Genomic DNA, 21,094 nt, shown 5'->3' with positions numbered 1-21,094 from the left:
AAATTTAAAATTTAGTGTTGTAATTTGAAACGTCTTGTTTGAAGTATGAGTAGTAATTTCAATAGATGTAGATAGTTCGTTTTCTACGGATAAAAGTATTCTGCCCGACAGTAGTCAGTTTCACTACTGCAAATCAAGGGAAATACATGGTAAATAGTTATTTTTTTAATTTAAATTAATTTTTCAAATTTTTTTATTTTAATTAATTTGCTTCTTTTATGCATTTTTAAAACAATCGTGTGCTTTTTTTTTGTTGCTTATTCTGCTTTAAAAATTTTAAATCCGAACTCTATATTATATTACTAAATGTGTCAATATGGGAAATTATCCACATTAATATTAGCTATTATAGGTGCTAGCTATAAGATATTTTTAAATTTGATTTTTTTTTTTTATTATTATTATTAAAATTTTATACAAAATATGTGCAATAATGCGATACAAAACATTAACTATTGATAATAGGTATATATTATGTCGCATACTCGCATACACTTAATGAAATAGCTTATATTATGAAATGGACGTTTACTTCATGAAATGTATCCATTTAATGAAAATAACGTTTTAATACACTGAACAATTTGTTGACCTTTTCATGAAGTGGGTGAAATTCATTTTATTCAAATTGTGTAATATTACTATTAAGGTATATGAGTACTTTTTATGTTGGTGATAATAATGTATGATATAATACATTAACTTACTTAATCTTTTTTTTTTTAATAATGAAATATGAAAATTAAGTTAAACATTTTATTTTATATTTTATTATTTATTTTTACAAAGTTGATTGTTATGGCAAAGACTATTGCACAACAAAAAAAAATAGCGCATTTTGGTGGACGCCGGTTTTTTGATTTACATGAACAAGAATAAAAACCTTGTCCACATGTTGTGACTTGTCACAATCACAGTCTCATGAACAGTTAGCTCTTGGTCTAAAGTCTAATTATTACTCTATGGTCTAATAAAACTTCAATACTTGATAAAAAAATTTCACATTTGTTTGAGCAATCTCCACCTTATAAAGTTTATATTTTTGTGTAATGGCTTCGTATCATAACATTCAAGTAAACAAATATTAAAATAAAATAGTATTTTTCCATATTACATAAAATTATAAAATAACGACGTGTTACTAAAGAACAACTGTTAAAAGACAAACTGTCAGAGTATATTATTGTCAACGGGATCAGCTATCTGTATAATCATTTTCAACAATTTGATATCTTATCTTGAAATTAAACCCGATAGACGAACCAATTTATATACCACAGACTAAGATATACTATATCTTAGTCCGTGGTTTATACAATGCACACGTTACAAATTATACCTGGCAACTTTTAAATTTATTTTATACACTATTACAAATCGTAGGTACACCAAAACCCAACACCAAAAGTACTTGTATACATAATATTAATATTACACAATGATTTTTATCACTTCACGAAAATGTCAAAAAAATTGTTCAATTACTGTATTAAAACGTCATTTTCACCAAATGGATACATTTCATAAAGTGCATGTCCATTTCACGAAATGAGCGATTTCATTAAGTGGATACGACGTATATATATTTTCTCGTATGATATAGACAACTCGCCCGTAGTGTTGAATGTAGGTTTTCTTTTGTTTTCTTTTTCGCAACGCTCGACGACTAGTCGTAGTTATACGGTGTAGGTACCTCATAGCAGTAAGTCTTTAATAACGAGCGCATGTTTATACTTCAAAAACCCACGGTTGACGATTTTTTTTTTTTTTTTTTTATTCAATTCCGTAATTTGTTGTTGTCGTTATATTAAAACAATAACATTACGTAAATTTTTTTCGCCATATTGTCTTTTGGTTTTTTTTTTCTCGTATAACATCACACCGTCGCACTATTCGCATGCTGTGCTCGGTGTAAACACCATGTGACACTCAGACCGTGATGATGTATACAATCCATTAAATTCAATGACCTAAACGCGAACGATAGCCGATGGGTATATATTGTTAGGTACGACGTGTTCGATGACGGCGGCGGTTTCTGCGAATATCTCGGGGCGAACTGGTTCGATCTGGCTTTGTCGCGGCGGCGGTGATCGCTCTATAACAGCGCGGAGACGATGTGCCGTACGTCTCAATCGCCACCGCATCGTGTACGGTGTACCACTTTTATAATAATATATTATTATTGTTGTTGCGTGCACGTCATCGAACATACAACATAACGACCGGTTTCGCAGTTTAGGTATTTCCTATATCGTTTATTACGACGACGACGACGACGATCGGACATCGTGGGTACCTCCTAACCGTTGTAACGAATTTGTCATCGTCGTTTAAAATACGATTGAAATCATAAAAGTATCTGTGTATAAAAGAAGAGAAAACAAATCGTTAACGTTCTCTTATTACTCTATTGCTAATTGGCCATTAAGGGAGTAGGGCGTTAGTCTAGAGGAAAAATTCGAAATAATTTTCAACTCGCTAGCGTAGTATAGTCGAAAGCTGTGTACACGTTTTTTTTTTTTTTTTTCTTACATTATTATTTGGTCCCCGAAAGGGACCGTGTAGTGTCAAAACTGACGTTGATTTTCCCGACTGCTTGTTTTTCTTACAACTTCTTCTTGTTTACAATCAACGAAGCCTTGGCTTCACTGAAAACTGAACTCTGTTTTTCACGGAAGTGTGTTCAAATTAATAACTTGCTATAAACTTCTTAGGGTTTCATATTTATTCGACGTTATTAAAAGCGGCGACAAATCAATAAACTTTTGCCTGAACTTTATTGTAGCTGTTTGGGACTAACTTAATAACATGTTCAGTACTATATAGAAAGATTATTACTATATTTGAACTTTTGAAACTGTTATAATTTATAAAAATAACCGCTGAATAAATCAATACACCCTTAAATAAACACGCAAAAAAATAATGGTTTTTGACGAAATAATCGCGTTGTTTTTAATATTTTTACATACGTTTTACTTTTTACAGGTTTAAAGATAATCGTCCCTACCCCTGGCCTGGTGACGTTTCCAGTTTCATATTGAATCCCGAAAGCGCTAATCAAACCATATACACTCGGAGTTTGACGTCTTCTGACCATGGTGTGTATACTTGTCAACTAGCCAATCAAACGAACATCGTAAAACATTCAATGAAGCTCGTCACTTTTGGTTAGTACCTATTTTGTCTTATAATAATATAATGAAGTATGGATAATTCAAAATGATAACATTGTATTGTATAAAAACGTATACAATTTAAAAATTTATTTAATCAAATTTTAAAAATTAATTCCTCTCATTCAGTTAATTTTAGATTTATATGTTTATAATCGTACTCGATAGGTAGGTAAAAAAATAAAAAATAAGTCTATTCAGAGATTAAGTACTTGTATGTATATAAAACAGTTGATGTCGTTTAAAAAAAAAAAACGTAAATTTAAATACGTGTGATAGAAATTTAATCACTAATTAATGACGTGTACCTTGCTACTTTTTTTTATTGTTTATACTTATTTAAAAAAGAAATTGGTGTATAATTTTAATCAATATAGTCATCCCGTCTAAAATATGTACTGCTAGTTGTTTTATTAAAAAAAAAAAAAATAGGACACTACAATTTTTATGCCATAATAAGGTTATACCTAACAAAGAAAATCAAAAAAAAAAAAAATGTATTAGTGTTAAACTCAGATCATAGTGTACCTACTAATATAATATGCTCTTAGAGTGTTAATTTGTCCACAGAACATAGTATTGATTATGTATTATAATGGTACTTCATGCATTTAATACATATTTACAGATGATTCATGATGGTTGCGGTATTACGGATTACCGATTAAATCTTGAACCTTAAGTATTTATGACTCGGCGAATATCACACACGTTGTATATCGTTCATTATATTATATACATATCGAATAATTAATAGTAATATGAATTATAGGCTAAAAGTGTGGACGGGTAAATGACGTACCGTGAATGATGTGTCAGCAAAATAATACCTCTGTATTAACGGAGAAAAAATGTTGCTAAATAATCCGGTCAGGATTTATTAATAGTAAAATACATTCTACCAACTAAATACGAATTCTCAGTAATGCGATTAACGTCAGCTTGTGTTTGTATAGCGATGATGTTTATGTTTATTTAGATTTTACGATAGTGTTTTCTATAGAATAAAGCGAAATGAAGACTTCATAAAAAAAAATGAATGTATGATTTTTTTAATAACGCATTTTATATTCTAATGACCTCTGGTATAGTACATTATAACAGAGGTAGGCGGTATACCATCATCGGTCAATACTCAATACAACGATGTTTAATGCAAGTCCATCCAGATTCTACGAAATTTTAAATATTCATTTCGGGTGAATGGATTTCCAATACACCATATGTATAATGTATAGTAATATGTAATAGCATTTTTTTTTTTTTTTTATTATTATTATAACATGAACCAAACAGATATCAATTTTGTTTTTAAATTTCTGGTGGCTTATAATATTATAGCTTCGCCACTTTTAATCATATTATGTTCACAGAAAAAAACACCTGTTCCAATTATTTTCAGCTTAAAAACCGGAAGAAAATGAAAAATTCAATTTTCTAATAATAAAAATAATGTTCATGGTTATCCTTATTATTTATTATTAATATATGAACATTTGAAAAATGAAAATGCTCAAAACATTTTAAAACCACTCAAGTATTTTAACCATCGGCAGTATTTTAGTATTTTCCTAGCCTATTTGTGATGTATTTATTTGTACAACAAGTTTACATATTATTATGTAGATGTATTAAAATTCAAAAGCTTTCTATTGAAATTATAAATTATTAAGTGGTTTAGATTTTATAATATTTCACTATAATATTCTATGTATATTGTTTTTGATTTATTAAAAATTTCATTAACATCTCAGAGTCATCTCTATAAAGTCCTATGTTATATTTTATACAAATAGGTACTACAAATTGTATTGACTGTTTATTTGAAAATTATCAATGTTGCATTCATAAATTGTGTTATAATAATAGTGATTATTTCTTATTGACCTAAATTTAAATATATTTACCGTGTTTAAACTTTAGGTGTGTTCAAATATGCAAATAATAATAATAAAGGATTAGTATAAGTTATTATTTAATAGATAAACAGCTAAAAGTGTTATAATGTTTACAATATTATTATTAATAATTATATTAAAAAAATATAATAATATATTATTATTAAACAAGTATTTTTGGTTATGTTATGTATGTTTAATGTTTACTGTATATGTTATACACCATAATGTATACACATTATCGTTACACTTTAATAATATTCTAGTACCTTATAATATACACTTAAATATACATTATGATTCACCAAGCATCCTCTCCCCTCTTTTATCATTTAATAATGAATTTACTCAAATTCTTATTTTTGAAATTTCGATGTATATTTAAGAATAGTAAGGACCATATTTTCAAATGTTATTTAAGTTTTCATACTATTTAACAAGTTTATCTAACAATTCTCTGAAACTTTTCGTTGCATGATTATTGAAATTTAACGATACAATTATACAAATAAATTATATATATATGTGTGTGTGTTATGTACACTATACAGTACACAAGGTACACAACCATCATAATTTATAACCAATAATGGTTAATTAATAATAATAACAGATAATAAATAAATTATGGAACTTGGGTAGAGTATTAACTAAATAAGTAACAATAATCTTTCATTACGATGGTGTTTATTATTTACTTGTTTGCAAATGTGTATAATATTAGTACACTGCAAATAAACAAATTTAATTCAGTAGAAAATAACTACTATAGGTATATTGATGGTATAACGTATCATGAAAACGCCATGGGAGGACACTCCATGGTATAAAAAAGTATTTGCAAAATATTGTTTAATTATGTATATTTAAAAATGTCAAATATCATAAATTAAATAAATAAATTATTAAAAGAAAAATAAAGGCGAGTGTGCTTGGTGAATCATACCGTATACTAAATATATCACTCGAGTACATTTGTACAAACAGAAATTTTTCTGAGAATATTTGTCAAATGGTTTATTCGGGATTTTCAGGAATTTAATTCATTTTTTTTTTTAGATCGTTCTGCGTTTATTTGTATTCATCTTTAAAAAGGAATACATTTTCAGTTTATAGTTTTATACAATAAAAAATATTATTAAGAATAATATTCTTCTATTATTCTTAAGTATATATTTTTTAAATTACAGTGTCTTATATTATGTATTTAAAAATCCATCAACTAATGATATTTCATATTATTAAAAAATGAATGATTAATGAAAAATTTAAATGATGAATAATAAATGTATCGACTAATCTTAGGTCTTATCCAAAATTAAGATTTTAAACTGTTAATATGGACTGTTTGACAGTTTGTTAAATTTCGAACATTACATTCGTCTGTAGCATGATGAGCACTATGAGCACTATGACCTTTCAAAATTTTCAGTATCGGTTCGTAAGACTAATTTGATTAGTCCGTAAATTAAATTAAAAACAAGTCAAAGTATTGATTATTATTTATAACTTGAAAGAAACCTCCAGCTCTCTTTCAGCTCGATCAATAGATATTGTGTATTTAAAATATATATATATCAACTCTTATTATAGTCAATAATCATACTAAACTTAATATGTATACAAATTTACTCAAAACCAATCAATATTAATAAAAAATTTAATTTATATGTTTTTTTAAACATCTCATCAACAAACTCATCATAATATTACACAAATATGTCATACTAATATAAAAAATGTAGGTACTATATAATAATACAATATATATATATATATATTATTAAGAACTCAATCACTAAACCATAACTTTAGTATACCAGATGTTCGCCGCAATACTTATATTTATTAAATAAAACTACTAACAGTAATAACTAATAAATTAATTACCTATCTTTATAGTCTGTGTAAATACATCAATATTCTCGAATATTTTTAAACAAGTTCAGTGTCATTAAAATAGTATATAATTTATAACTAATGATGTAACGAAAGGTATAAGGAATCACTTATTATATGAGTTATTAGGTAAATTGCATATTACCAAAGATACATTAAATAAGTGTTATACACTCAATACTTATATTTTTATATGAATTCACGTTTCTGTGCAAAATGTAAATATACCTCGACTTTTCAATAAACTATAACGAAGTGCACTTATATGAGGCCACTATACGTTCGCTGTAGAGTCTGAGTGAAACGATGTATTGATTTTACAATGATGTTTTTTTTTATATGTGCTTGTCTATCGCCACCTTTAGAGCAGTAAAAGTACTTATTATCTTCAACTTTGAGAGTGGTTTCTGGTAACCAACCAGAAAAACAGACATTTTTACTTAAAACCGAATTTCGACAAAATAATTTTGTTTATTTTGCTATATTCAAAAATTATTAACTGTAGAAGCTTTAATATTTCATCAAATATTTATAAAAGCATTTTATTTTATAAGATCGATTTCTAAATATTTTAGATCTTTTTGTGCTACTTAAAAATTTTTCTTTATTATAAAACACAAGAAATCAGTTTTACTTTGAATACTTTTTTTTTAATAATAATAGTATACTAAATGCATACTAAAATTCTAAATTCCATATACTTTATTGTATAACTTTGATATTGTATTATTATTGTATTGTATTAAGTATATAAAACAGATAAGTTTCATTAAAATTTAAAATTGTGAAAAATGTCAAGTTTTTCTCATAAAATTGTAGAAATAATACTCTTCAAACGAATTACATGAACATTTATTAAAAATTTAATGAATCAATAATTAGTTATAGCAGTACCTTAAACAAGATTTAGCGTCCATGATTGGGCCCATTAAATTAATCAATATTTACGTAGCCTGGCATTAAACAATTAAAACATTAAGTTAAATTACTTAATAATAATATAATATTTAATGAGTAATGATTCTGAAATAGAAATAAAAGTTTTTACTTATAAAATAATTCTTAATATAAAATGAAGTGCAAGATTAATGTAATATTACGTTTTTACATTAATTTCTCTGAACATTGAGTGACGTATACTTGAAGGAATTGAACGATCCGAATGATATTCGTAGAAACAATAAACAGTATTAAATAAACTTATGGATTCCTCGGAGACACAATAGAGACACAAAATAAACTATCTAGTTTTAAACTCAATAAAAGAGTTTCTTATATATATAATAAATATAGTGGCGTATCCAATTATTTTTTCGGGGAAGGGGTGATTAATAAAAAAAATGTATGTATGAAACAAAACACTAGTTTTAATTACTTCATTAATTTTTACTACCTAATAAATAGTCATTTGAATTTTTTTTTTTAATTCGAAGACATTTAGGGGTGTAGGGTTTCAACCTCTTAATCCCCCTTAATGATATGCCGCTGTATATACAATATACATATATATTGTTAAGTTCATAGTTCATAATTATATGTATTGTGAGATAATATAAAATGTATGTATTTATTAAAACATATATTATATTAGTATATTAAAATAAAATATTTTAATCGAAATGTATGTATAATGTATCAGACAAAGTATACTTTGTGTATAGATCACAAAGATTTGAACAAATTGTTAACGGATTCCGCGTGGTAATTTTGTGCTTCATTAGAGACATTAGAGTAATATAGTACTTACCATATTTTATTACTATTTGAATATCTATAGTAATGGAAGCATATTGTGTAAATAAGTACTAATAATAATATAATATATTAAACTAATTTTAAAGTCATAGGCATATAGCTATGTAGGTACAATCAATACATTTATATGCAGGGTCGAATTAACTCTTTCAGAACCCAGTGCAAAAATTGTTTAGGCGTCTCTCGGTCCTCTCTCTGATCAAATTCTAATTTTGATACCTCTCACGAGCCTTTCTGATCTTAGCGCTCTTCTGTAACCTAATCAACGGGTGGTCGATCGTATATCTATACGTATAACCGACACTGTTATTTATATGTATATTATATAATATAGGTATTTATATGCAGGTCGCAGGTGTTTTCTCCGTGTTCATACATGCATATCTATCTATCTACTTATTATAAACTTCAACCTCTGGCTTAATTTTATAATGTACGTAATTATATGAGTTCTCAATATACATGATAATTTTAACTTTGAAAATATTTTCATAAAATAAGTCCTTTAATTTGGGCGTAGTTGTCTCAGTATTTTAACTTAATTTTAAAGTTTTTTATTTCGAGTTTGTACAAACTAAATAATTCTTAGCAATTTAGTAAAGTATTTATACTTTGAAATAATTTTATTATTTTTGTGACATTGTCATAGGTAATGAAAACTATTTAGTTACAAATTATAGGATACGTGTCTTAGAGTTTTTTAATTTAAAGCTTGATTATTTTCTCTTAGTAAAATGTATTAAATAAAACCATTAAATTCATAAATATAATAAATTTAAATTTAAAATAGTAAATTGTATACTAATATTTAATTTAATATGTTTAATAATTAATAAGTTAAGATAATATTTATTGTTATTGATTTAGTGCTTATAAAAAGTGTATAAATAATATACATAATTATTAATAATTAAGTGTTAAAACATTTTAAATTTAGTTAAGTAGGTAATTTCGTCAAACATTAAAAACTCAAAAAAATATTTGAGGAATTACTGGAATAGTTATTGTGAGCAAAACATTTATGAAACTTAGTATTACTATTTAAATCTCAGGGATCAATATACAAAACTGGCCAAGTTCGAGTCGGAAGTATTCCATATCTATAAAAACGACAAAAAAATCATTTCTGTTGTATGGAAACCTCCTTAAATATTAATTTTGTTTTAATTTAATTATTTATTTTTAAAGTGAATAATATAATATAATAATATAACTCAATATTTTGTGAATATTTCAAGCATCTACCTATTGCCGTTATCAATATCGATCAAAAACGACCAAATGACAAAATTATTTTTTACGAAACTTATAATGGCATCATATGCTTTTTGTTCTCTTTTATTTTCTGATTTGTTAATGAATTCAATTATTTAAGTTTTTACTATCCAAATTCGTGATTTTTTTTAAATAAGTTTAAAAGTTAAATGTTGAGTTGTCAAAAGTAGGAAGACAGATTTGGATTACCTGTGTTGTTATAATAAATTACGATGGCTTTAATGCAGTACAAGCATTATAGTTGGTTGTTTGTGCTACGTATAATCTGTATGAATATTTTATAGCTAAATAAGAAATTACTCTTTTATTTTATACTTTAAACAAGAACAAGATATTATCTAATCAATCTTAAAAAATTATTTTTACTATATCTAACCATGTTGCTACAACCCTTTATCTTTCATTTTCATTTTATTTTTAAAAGAAAAAATCACACTTAAATTTTATTTTATATTAGTAGATATAATTTATGATAAAAAATTTACTCATATATAAAGAATAAACTAAACATTATTTATTTATTTTTAATATATTTTGAACTATATAAAATAAAGAAAATAATTGCATGATTGGCTATTAAGTTTGAATTTTGAGAAATCATATTTTTAATTTCCCTTGGGTCTAGCACAATGATAATAATAGTGAAATTATTTAGACTGCGATTGTTTTGAATAACAATTGCTAAAATTATGCACGATGTAAATAAGTGCGTGATTTAAATTACATATACTAGCAATGTGAATAATAATTATTAATTAAAAACTTTAATACCAAAATATTGAACCATACCATAAAATTTAATTTACTAGTAATTATTATCTATAGTTTATTATATAAATGGATGCGACTATAAGAAAAACACTCGTAAAGAAACTTTTCCAGTTACAAAAATGATCCATAAACACAGTTTTTCATCATTGTCTGTATTCTCTTTTGAACTTCCAGCAGACATATTCATTGATCTGATGGTAAGCAGAAGAAAGTTTCCGAAACAATAATAGTATATATATAAGAGAACGTTATAGTATACTAAGAATTTCTGTTCGAACAGATAATTTGATAAAATCGTGCTCACCAACCCAAAGGCAATATACCTAGCATTTTGTTTTTGGAATTATATATATATTCTCGGAATAGGAATTAACTCTACCAACAATCATCAAAAGTTCCCGTTTTTCATTACTCGAAAAGGAGTGTACTGAATTTTAATTAAAACTATAATGATTCTTGAAAGTATTGATTTTAAAAACACATCATATTATAAATTATACTATCAGTACTTAAAATATGATTTACCAAAATTTGAATAATTAAATATTTAGCATAAGGAGTCGGTGGTCAAACCAATCGATCAATTAAATACTAAAAGAATTCATAATAATAAATTTATGATGTTTTTAATCTTAAAAACCTCAATAAATAGGTTCTTAATAGAAAATGTTACAAACACTTACAATAATGCCCATCTATAGGTACTACTTATGATATGTCAGAGTAAGTGTGTGCAAAAAAACATGACACGCTTGAGTGAATATTTGTATGCGTAAATCTAATAATAATAAAAAAAATGTTGTTTGTAATATAAAATTACAAAAGAATTAACTAAATACTCCAATATCCAATATTCAGTTTAAATGAAAACAAGAAGAAAGTATAGATAACCGTTCTCATATACGTAGGTTTCGAGTATACAGGGTGTTTTTAAAATTAATGAGGACGACATAAGTATACGCGTACTCACTATGATGACCCAATGGAAATTTTGTTCTATATTCAAAATCTGAGTTTCTTTAATTTATTTATAGAACATTATCTTATAGTAGTATTTTTTGTAAAATTCTCATACGAATCGAGACATCACATCGTTTTTGAGCTTGTCGCGTGTTTTTGACGCTCGAATCGCCTACTAAAAAAAAAGTGGTGTGTCACATCGATTCGTATAAAAACACTTCAAGATTAACGGTGGTGTTAATTATTTGTTGTTATTCAACATACATGACTACTAACACATTATTTTACATTGTAAAATAATTAAAACGATGAAATAATAACATAATTAAGGATCAACAACATCCAATTTTTTACTTAAAATTTCCAACAATGTTAATGATCAGCTAATTTTTCTATTACAAAAAGAATCCTTAGAAAATAAAATAAAAAAACATATATTATTGTAAAATCAATTCATTTCACTTAGAATCTAAAATGTGTCAGTAAAACTTTTAATATGTATATTATAGGTAGGTATTTCCTTTAAAATTAAAATATTTAAGAACAACCAAGATTTTATTTTTAAATGTTTAAAATTTTAAATGCTTTAAAATTAAATTTTTTTTAAACAAAGTTTATCTACTAATTCAAAGATATTTTTAATTTATTAAAATGGCAATGTAAATTTTAAATATTGCTTTATTTAACTATGCCTGAACATTAGTAATGTAAACATTATAGTAGTCCATGTTCAACTGCATTAATTTGTTTTCTTTGCTTGTTGTTTATTATCCAATGTCCGATAGAGTATTATTTATTATTATTGCCAACATCTCGAAATGTCTTGTACTTGATCTTTAAAATCAAATGAAATATATTTTTTTATAAAATATTAATATTACTAATTAAAAAAAAAAAAAAGAAAAGATGTTTCACAGAATAAAGAAAAAGAAGACTTAGTAAAGAAACTTTGACTACCAAATAAAACATAATTCTAATATATTTTTAATTTGAAACTGTGTTCTTATAATATGTTAATTGGATATTATTAATTATTATATCTTTATAGATGTTAAGTCTTATTGGGAAGACCCTCTGCCTACGTACGAAATGGCAAATGTACACTATGCTCAACCAGGAGAATTGGTCAGACTGTATTGTGAGGGGTTTGTAGGTAAATATAACAATGATTGTCACCTATTAAGGTTTATAATTATTCTCTTTAGAGTTTAGTAATAAATTACCTTGACAAAAACAATTAATTAAATTCTGAAATACAATTAATACAGGGAAAGTTGGTCTTCCGGACGCTGTCAACACAATAACGTGGAAAAAAATCAGTGAAAAACAGACAATTGTTTCAAACGATAAATACAGAATAGAAGAAGTGATTAGGTATTATTTAATATTAGATATCATACTTAAAAACAAAATCGGCAAACTTTATATTCCTAGAAATGATTGCGTGTTTTTAATTTTTTAAATTTTTTTTTCTCATAGAGAAAATGACCAAGTATTGGGAGCATTCCTATTCATAAACAAAATTCAAGAGACTGACTATGGACAGTATATGTGTTCCATCAGCAATACTGATGACCAAATTGTGCAACAGTTTACTAACATCACAAAACCCGGTAAGTTTTATTTTTGCTGTCTGCTAATATTAACAAATTTGAAGTCTTTAATATTATATTATGTAAATTGTAAGCATATTTATAATGTAACATAATACCTCTATAATATTTATCATACATCTCAATCAGTTATTCGTTGTTTAGTTTCAAATAAATATTTTTTTATCATAGCATTTTTAAGTAAAAGCTAACAAATTAATTTCGTATATTCTTCAAAAGTTTTGAAGTATATTTTTACTTTTTTGTAATCAAATAAAATTTTTTTTAATGACTTATTGACTATAAATACAAAAAATTAGTCTAATCTGTGATTAACTAAAACCTTGAGTACAAAAGTACTCACTTTCTCATATTTTTTGCTTAAATAATCCAAAATATTTGATTTTATAGTATATAGATTATAGGGAAGAATAAATCGCTATAAAAATTTTTAATGTGGTTCAAAATTCATTTTTATAAATTACAAATTGAAAAATGCAATATTACAAGTGTATATTAATAAGTAATTCAACCGATTTACCGATTATATTTTACTATTTTACTCAAGGATACGAGCCATTATGGCATTTTTAATGTCAAAAATAGTACCTACTAAATTATAAATACATTTATTTATAAAAAATAAATAAAAATTAAAGTTATAGAAAAAAATTAATTTTTCGAGGACAATATTACTAAATTATGTTTTTTCTTTGCTTAAATATAAGTTATACTATATAATATGTATTTAAAAGTAATAAGTTATGATCTATTTAATATATAAAAATAAACGCTAAAACTTGTGAAATTATATACATCTAATGCTCTAATCTAAAAAATAGCATAAAAAAATATTTTTATGGAATCAAATTTTTGATCATGCACTCTTCAGTCCAACATTTAAGTGTATATAAACTATAACTATGTATAAAATACCAAACTAAGATCAATATAATATAATGTATTAATATGGTTTTCTCATCATCATTGCCCATTTATACACATCTCAAATTCAAATATTATAATATCATAATTCGCTTAGACCAACTACTATTTATTTAATTGCCAACGTATGCATATCCGCAAACATTTTTTTTTTTATTCCAACGTTTGTGGCGTTGATGATTTTTTGATATCGGACTTGAATTCGTTACTACCTATATTATCTTCTAAATCTAAATTAATAACAGTTTACCTCTATTGCAGTTTTAAAATTATTTTTTGCTATTGAAAAATTCAATTTTAAATTATTCAATACGTATAAGTTTATTTTAATCTAAGTTAAAATATCGTTTATGAAGAGACATAAAACATTTCATTTTATTTCCAAAATCCATGTTAAATTATTATACATTATTTCATCCCAAATACTGAACACGTCTACAATTCTTTTACATTGTATATAATAATATCCCTATTACTATAATATAGTTTATAGTAATAAATAATTATTATTATAGCTAATGGTTATGATAATTTACTTATCATAGTAATTTTGATATTTTTAAATAGTCAATAAAATATATTATAGGTGTACCTACATTGATTTGTATTTAGTATTTACTTATTTATCTTATTCTGATACTTAAAAAATGTCATATTCGTTTTACACCAAAAATATTTACAAATTTCAAAATATTAATTAGTCAATTAAAAATAACGAGTGTTATTATTCTTGAATTAGTACTTAGTAGTATACTTTAATATCATTATCCCATCCAAATGTAATGAAGAAATATCCTTCCATAAATCGTATCAATATATATAAGCTGTGAGGTAATATTTTATAATTTAATCGTTTTATTTTCATTAAAAATATTTTCATGTTTGGATCGATGATGACTACATGCAATAATCATGTGCATAATGCAGCATTTTCAGTCTTATTTGTATACATTTAAATTTTATATTTATACATTATGAGTTATGATAGTTGATAATATTAATTATAAGCCAACTTTATAGCATTTGCATTTTACAGTACTGATTTGGACAGGTTAAACTGACCAAAATATTTGTATTTTATCCATATATTATACGTACTATATCACTTATTTACTGTGGTTTAAACATTGATATTTGAAATTGTATTTAATTTTGTTAGCATAGGTAACTTCATATTGGTGAAAATTATTCTAGATAACTTTATATTACCCGTAACTAGTTACAATTTATAATATATTAGTTTCACTAGTTATTTTATACTGTTACCGTTCTAATAATTAATATTGTAACTACATATATTTTTCTCTTGAATTTTATATTTTAATGTTTAATTAAGATCCTATTAATATTAATAAGATAGATTTTTGATTTTTATTAAAATTAAATTTAAAAAATATGTATATATAGGTATAAATATTCTAATTATCTTATAAAAAATATAGATGTAAAAATATTTTATAATATGACTGTTACATAACATGAGAAAACGGTAACATATTATATTATATACTTATAATTTATGTTACATAAGCAATATTTTTTTCTAAACCACAATATGTCAATCTGATGATAGTTAATTTTAAATTTTAAATATTTAAACATTACATCATTTTATAAATAGTTGGATCGATTGTCAATAATATATGTTGTTGTTTATTTTTCAGTGTTTAACTACGAACAATCCGATAAAAAAGTGCAAAGAGACCTTAAATTGATAATTTTTGTCATGATTGCGTTAATTTCGATCGTTTGGAAACGCTGGTGGTTTTACTTAACGTATCAAAAGCTGAAGAAAAAATTTGAAAGTGATAAATATGCGCTATGTAAGGTTTTTTCCTTGACAATATTTATAAGAACAATATAATATGTTTCATTACTTTTTTATTTATACTATTTAATTATTATTTACATGCTGTTTACGTAAGTGTTATATTTTACGTTATTTACAGCGGAGAAGACTATATATAATGTAATTGTATTTTACGACGAAGCGAACAAAGAAAATGCCCAATACTTGGTGGAAAATATGGAACATCGTGATAATTATATAACTAAGAAATATCACATCGATTATGACGAAGGTAATCATTTAATTGTTTATTTATTTACATATTATTATATTTTGTTTTAATCTACTTCGTTTTTCTAGATTTAATCAAAACACAAACAGATTTAGTTAAAGGTTTTGACTTTGCTGTATATTTATTGTCTTCAGATGACAAAATTACATCGTCATTGATGAAAAAATCATTGCAAACATCTTTTGTCTATAACAACGCCACTCCTAAGAAATTCATAATCGTAAGTAAATCATATAACATTTATTAATCAATAAACGTAAAAAGTTTTTTTTTGTAGTGTCTGTGCACTCTCTAGGTTAGCCAGGTTAGATTTGGTTAGATTAGTTAAAGTAATATAACCTTGTATAATGTATTCTTAAACTATTCAGTACCTAACATATATTTGATATATTGTTAAATGAATTACTGTCCCCCGCATAACACTATACTGATTCGTATTATAATCTGACCCGACACTACAAATTATTTTATAGGTTCTGTAACTATAAATACGGCAAGACGGTGCACTTGTCCTCTCCTGGAAAAATAATATGAACTTAAAATTTCATAAAAATTACAAATTATATTAGAAATATTTTAGAAAGTTTCCCCTTCCCACTTATAGGTTCCACTTATTATAAGTAATAAAACGTTTAAATGTCCGAACTAATAATTTAATTGTATACGTCAACCGATAATTTTTATTCGTGAAAATAACTTAATGGTGTCAATATAACAGTGTATTACTGATCAATGGATTTCATCTGTATATTTTAAGACTAGGGAAATTATTGAACAATAATAATTTCACCGAAGCACATTGTGAAAAATCTAAACCAAACTTTTAATTAGTAGTTTCTGAGATATCGAACTCTTTATAGAATATAGACAATAGTATAAAATGTATATAAAATAGTTTTGTAGTACGACAAAACACGATGTTTTGGTATCAAATTACCGTTCAAGAAATTTGTATGACCTGTTGAGCCTTCACAGTTCATACTATAAGTACCTATTGTATACATTTTCACAATTAGGTAACCACAATTAGGTTAGGCCAATCTGATCAAAAACTTTCCATTCTGGACCTGCACTAGCTATTCAATAGTCATAATTGTTTTCCGTTACTATTGTTAGATAGCCTGACTTGAACTGTATACACTACCTCCCCTACCAAAAAAAAAAATTCATGAAAATTAATAAATAATAAATATGTGTCTGTAAAGTAAAACTAGTTTCTGTCAACTTCTTATTATATTAGTATAAAAATATACAACCTTAACCCCCCCCCCAAAAAAAAATATTTTTTTATACGCGCTTGCTGATAAATAGGTATTTACGGTTTATACTATACTACAGTACCTATAAACAGTATATATTTTATATTATACATTAAAATAGGTAGGTACCTATTACAACTATTAATATTCATTGTAGTCAAATCTAAACTCTAAGTAGTTTTAGACTTCTACTACAACCAAGTATTTTTTTTTCTAAATTATGAAATATATAAACTTAAAATTAAAGATCATGGCAGGCAGTAACCATCTGATTTTTTAGTTTTATTAAAGTACTGATAGGTAAAAATGAAAATACAGAATAAATCAAACACTTTTTCGTGTACTTCATGATCAATTTAATAATAAAATATAGTCATCAATTAGAACCAACACTCATTACACAAATTTAACAATTTTGTTTACTTATCTAAATGGTTATCAAGTATGTAATCAATACATTAATGTTTTCACGTTTCACGTTTCAGGATTGTAGTAATATGCCCATGACGCCGACCAAATCGTGGTGTGACAGGGTCCTAGCGGACCTGAGAAGTGATGAGCACACAAAGCAAAATAAAAACGCCTCGAACAAATTGATGAGAGTTGTCTAAATAGAATTGTAACAACGTTCGGTAGCCGTCAATGTCATAATATAATGTTTATATTATATTGTCGAAACATAGTATTCCTATACACACCAAACATTATATAACCACGAGATGATGAGATTCCATTAACAAAAACAAAAATCTTTATTTATTATTGTTATATAATCTAATATATAAAATATTATATAGGTACCTAATAATATTATTGATTTCGTTATGATTATACATAATAATTTATATATTATTATTATAATTTACTATACCGACAGGCGACAAGTCACATATTATATAATATTATATGCTACATACGATACGTATTCGTGTGTATATGCTCCGTAGTGTATACACGCGTTTAATATTTTTTTTTATATCCTATGGATGCTACTTATTGTTGTTGTACTTAATAATATCGTAGTTTTTGTGGGCGATTACCGCGTGATTAACTCGCAAGTTCTACGGGTATCGTTGAATGGACAAATTTAATGTAGGGTCAATTGTCGTTGTTGCTATTACGATGCGTACGGCTTGCAGCGGTGAGTTTATATAGTATTTATTTAATATTAGTTAAAGTCGACCGGTCTGTATGTATAGTTATTATATTTATGTAAACAGTATTAATTTGTGCCGTTGGAAAATGATCAATGATCAATATTCTCCTCCGCACAAACCTAAATTTTCAATTTTGCTAATCATGTTATAATTTAATATAATATATAATGTTATGTTTGTATTTTCCTCTGATTGTGGCCATATTTCTCTCTCTCCCCTTCTTTCTCTATATCTGTCTCTGTCTCTATCCGTTTGTATCCATATATCTACTATATACACACATCCCTTATATACTCTCGATCTTATTGACGAATCAAAGTTTTGGTTCGTTTTTTTTTTTTTTTTAACCACCTAGGTTTAATTTTGGAGATAATATGTAATTTTAATATAATAAAACGCCTATTGTAAAATGTTAAAAACATTATTTTTTTTTTATTCTACCCCATGTTTGTCTAATAATATCATATTTTCTTTTACTTCCTTTTATGTATACAACTCTGTACGCGCGCTGGCAGATCGGTACACTTATACCCACTAGGTATATACAGTGTTTTAAGTTCAAAGTAGGTGTCGTATTAATATCTTTATAAGACTCGTGTCAGTGTATCATTAATGTGGTGTGAAACATGATATATTCTAGCGGCGCTGCTCGTTATTGTTTCTGCGAAACACGATCGAAATATGATAATATTCAGCAAACAACAGTCTATAACCCGCGTAGTCATAATATCATTACATGGCCATCATTGATCACTGTTCAGCGATTAGTCATAATAATATTATAATTTGTGTTTAATATGTGATCCAAAAGACCAGCTGTCTTATATTCTGCAGTGTGTAGCCAGCATGGTGTAATGCGTAAAAACGCAACGCCAGTGTTGTGAATTATGGTCTGTCGTCGAAGCGCGCGCACAAAAATATTACATTTCACGAGAACTACTTTACATTATAATATGGCTGGCGATTTTAGGCGGGGCACCTGCCCGGAAGGAAGACGAAGCGTATGATCGATTTAGTGTCTCTAAATGAGTTTTATACATAATTGCGAGTGTATTACAAATCGGCGTACCGTCTGGTCAACAAATAAAAACTGCTGAAAACTAAAATTCTAATTGTATACCTACCTATCTCCAGTGGCGTATTTTAGAGTTCATGTCGGAGAGGGGAGGGCGAATTTAAAAAGAGTTTACCCAACTACTCACACAAACAGAATTTTTGTTTTTTAATGAAATACCCTATACTCATTAGTTATATAAAAATTTTCGGGGGCGGGGATCGATTGCCCCCATCGCCCCCATCACCCCCTCAAATACGCCACCGCCTATCTCTTATATATTACATTAAATGTCTATATGGTATATACGAGTATATTATGCCAATAATTTTTCAATTAATAATGAAATGGCCAACTAGGCGAATTAAGTTTCATTTCACATTATTTTTTCATACACTAATTTTAAATACTCACTTTTTTGGGTGCTTTAAAATAATGCATTCCGAGTGACAAAGTAGACAGATTCATAATGTAAAAGACACTTCAAAAGAGAAATTTTTATTCTGAATTTTTTGATTTTTAGATAAGTATCTAATTGTTTTGTCATTACTCATTTTATTACCTACCTATTTTTTAAAACGTACCTATTTTTAAAGTTTTATAAATTTTTTGTTTTTAAATTAAGTAAATATATCTTAATATTTAAAAAAACTTAGTAATGACTTATGTTTAATGCTAGGAGAAGATCCAGAAATGTTTTACGGAGGAGGCGCAAAATATTGTCCTTATACTTACGACTGTGTTGCCTGTATTGGAACATATGTGTATAGGTACAAGTATGTTGGCCCTTGGCCTTCAGAAATATACAAAATGATTCTTTTATCATTAAACACTCATTGTTTTAGTGTTGATCTTTTTCAAAATTTTTAGTTCTGTACTTTACTAAAACTATAAAACATTTTTATTTTTTTTTCACATAATTATTTATTGATATTAGCTATAATGATTATAGGTATAATAATTGTAGCTATCGCGTTTTACTATCCTCATTCAGTTGACCGTAGGTTTGTAGACCAGCTTTACAAAAGATAAATGGTGGAAATTGATGATATCGATGATTAAATCTATGGATTCTATCGTATTATTATACTATAATATGCTGTTTAAGTAATAATAGAAAATTAATTCGTATAGAGTATATATTTTGAACTTTATACAATAATTCTTATATTTATTTTCCTCTGTGTATAATACATACTATTTAAAATAGATACCTACCGGCTACCATAGTATAATATAAAAGAAAATAACTACATTTTTTTGAATATG

The 21,094-nt window shown here is 26.0% G+C and overlaps 1 protein-coding gene across 1 annotated transcript in view; it reads left to right on the top strand.

Annotated features, from left to right (window-relative positions):
* LOC114122091 (uncharacterized) overlaps positions 1-19,190 on the top strand; it is a 31,764-nt gene extending 12,574 nt beyond the window's left edge. The window contains exons 2-9 of the mRNA XM_027984649.2: positions 2,992-3,173; positions 12,786-12,890; positions 13,006-13,111; positions 13,217-13,350; positions 15,939-16,097; positions 16,224-16,355; positions 16,424-16,575; positions 18,100-19,190. Of these exons, the coding sequence (XP_027840450.2) occupies positions 2,992-3,173; positions 12,786-12,890; positions 13,006-13,111; positions 13,217-13,350; positions 15,939-16,097; positions 16,224-16,355; positions 16,424-16,575; positions 18,100-18,225 (1,096 nt within the window). The 3' untranslated portion in view covers positions 18,226-19,190. The remainder of the gene's footprint in view (positions 1-2,991; positions 3,174-12,785; positions 12,891-13,005; positions 13,112-13,216; positions 13,351-15,938; positions 16,098-16,223; positions 16,356-16,423; positions 16,576-18,099) is intronic.
* Positions 19,191-21,094: the final 1,904 nt, after the last annotated feature.

The sequence above is a fragment of the Aphis gossypii genome, chromosome 3 (assembly GCF_020184175.1).
Source record: "Aphis gossypii isolate Hap1 chromosome 3, ASM2018417v2, whole genome shotgun sequence".
Lineage (NCBI taxonomy): Eukaryota > Metazoa > Arthropoda > Insecta > Hemiptera > Aphididae > Aphis > Aphis gossypii.
This window is presented reverse-complemented; position numbering and strand designations above follow the sequence as displayed.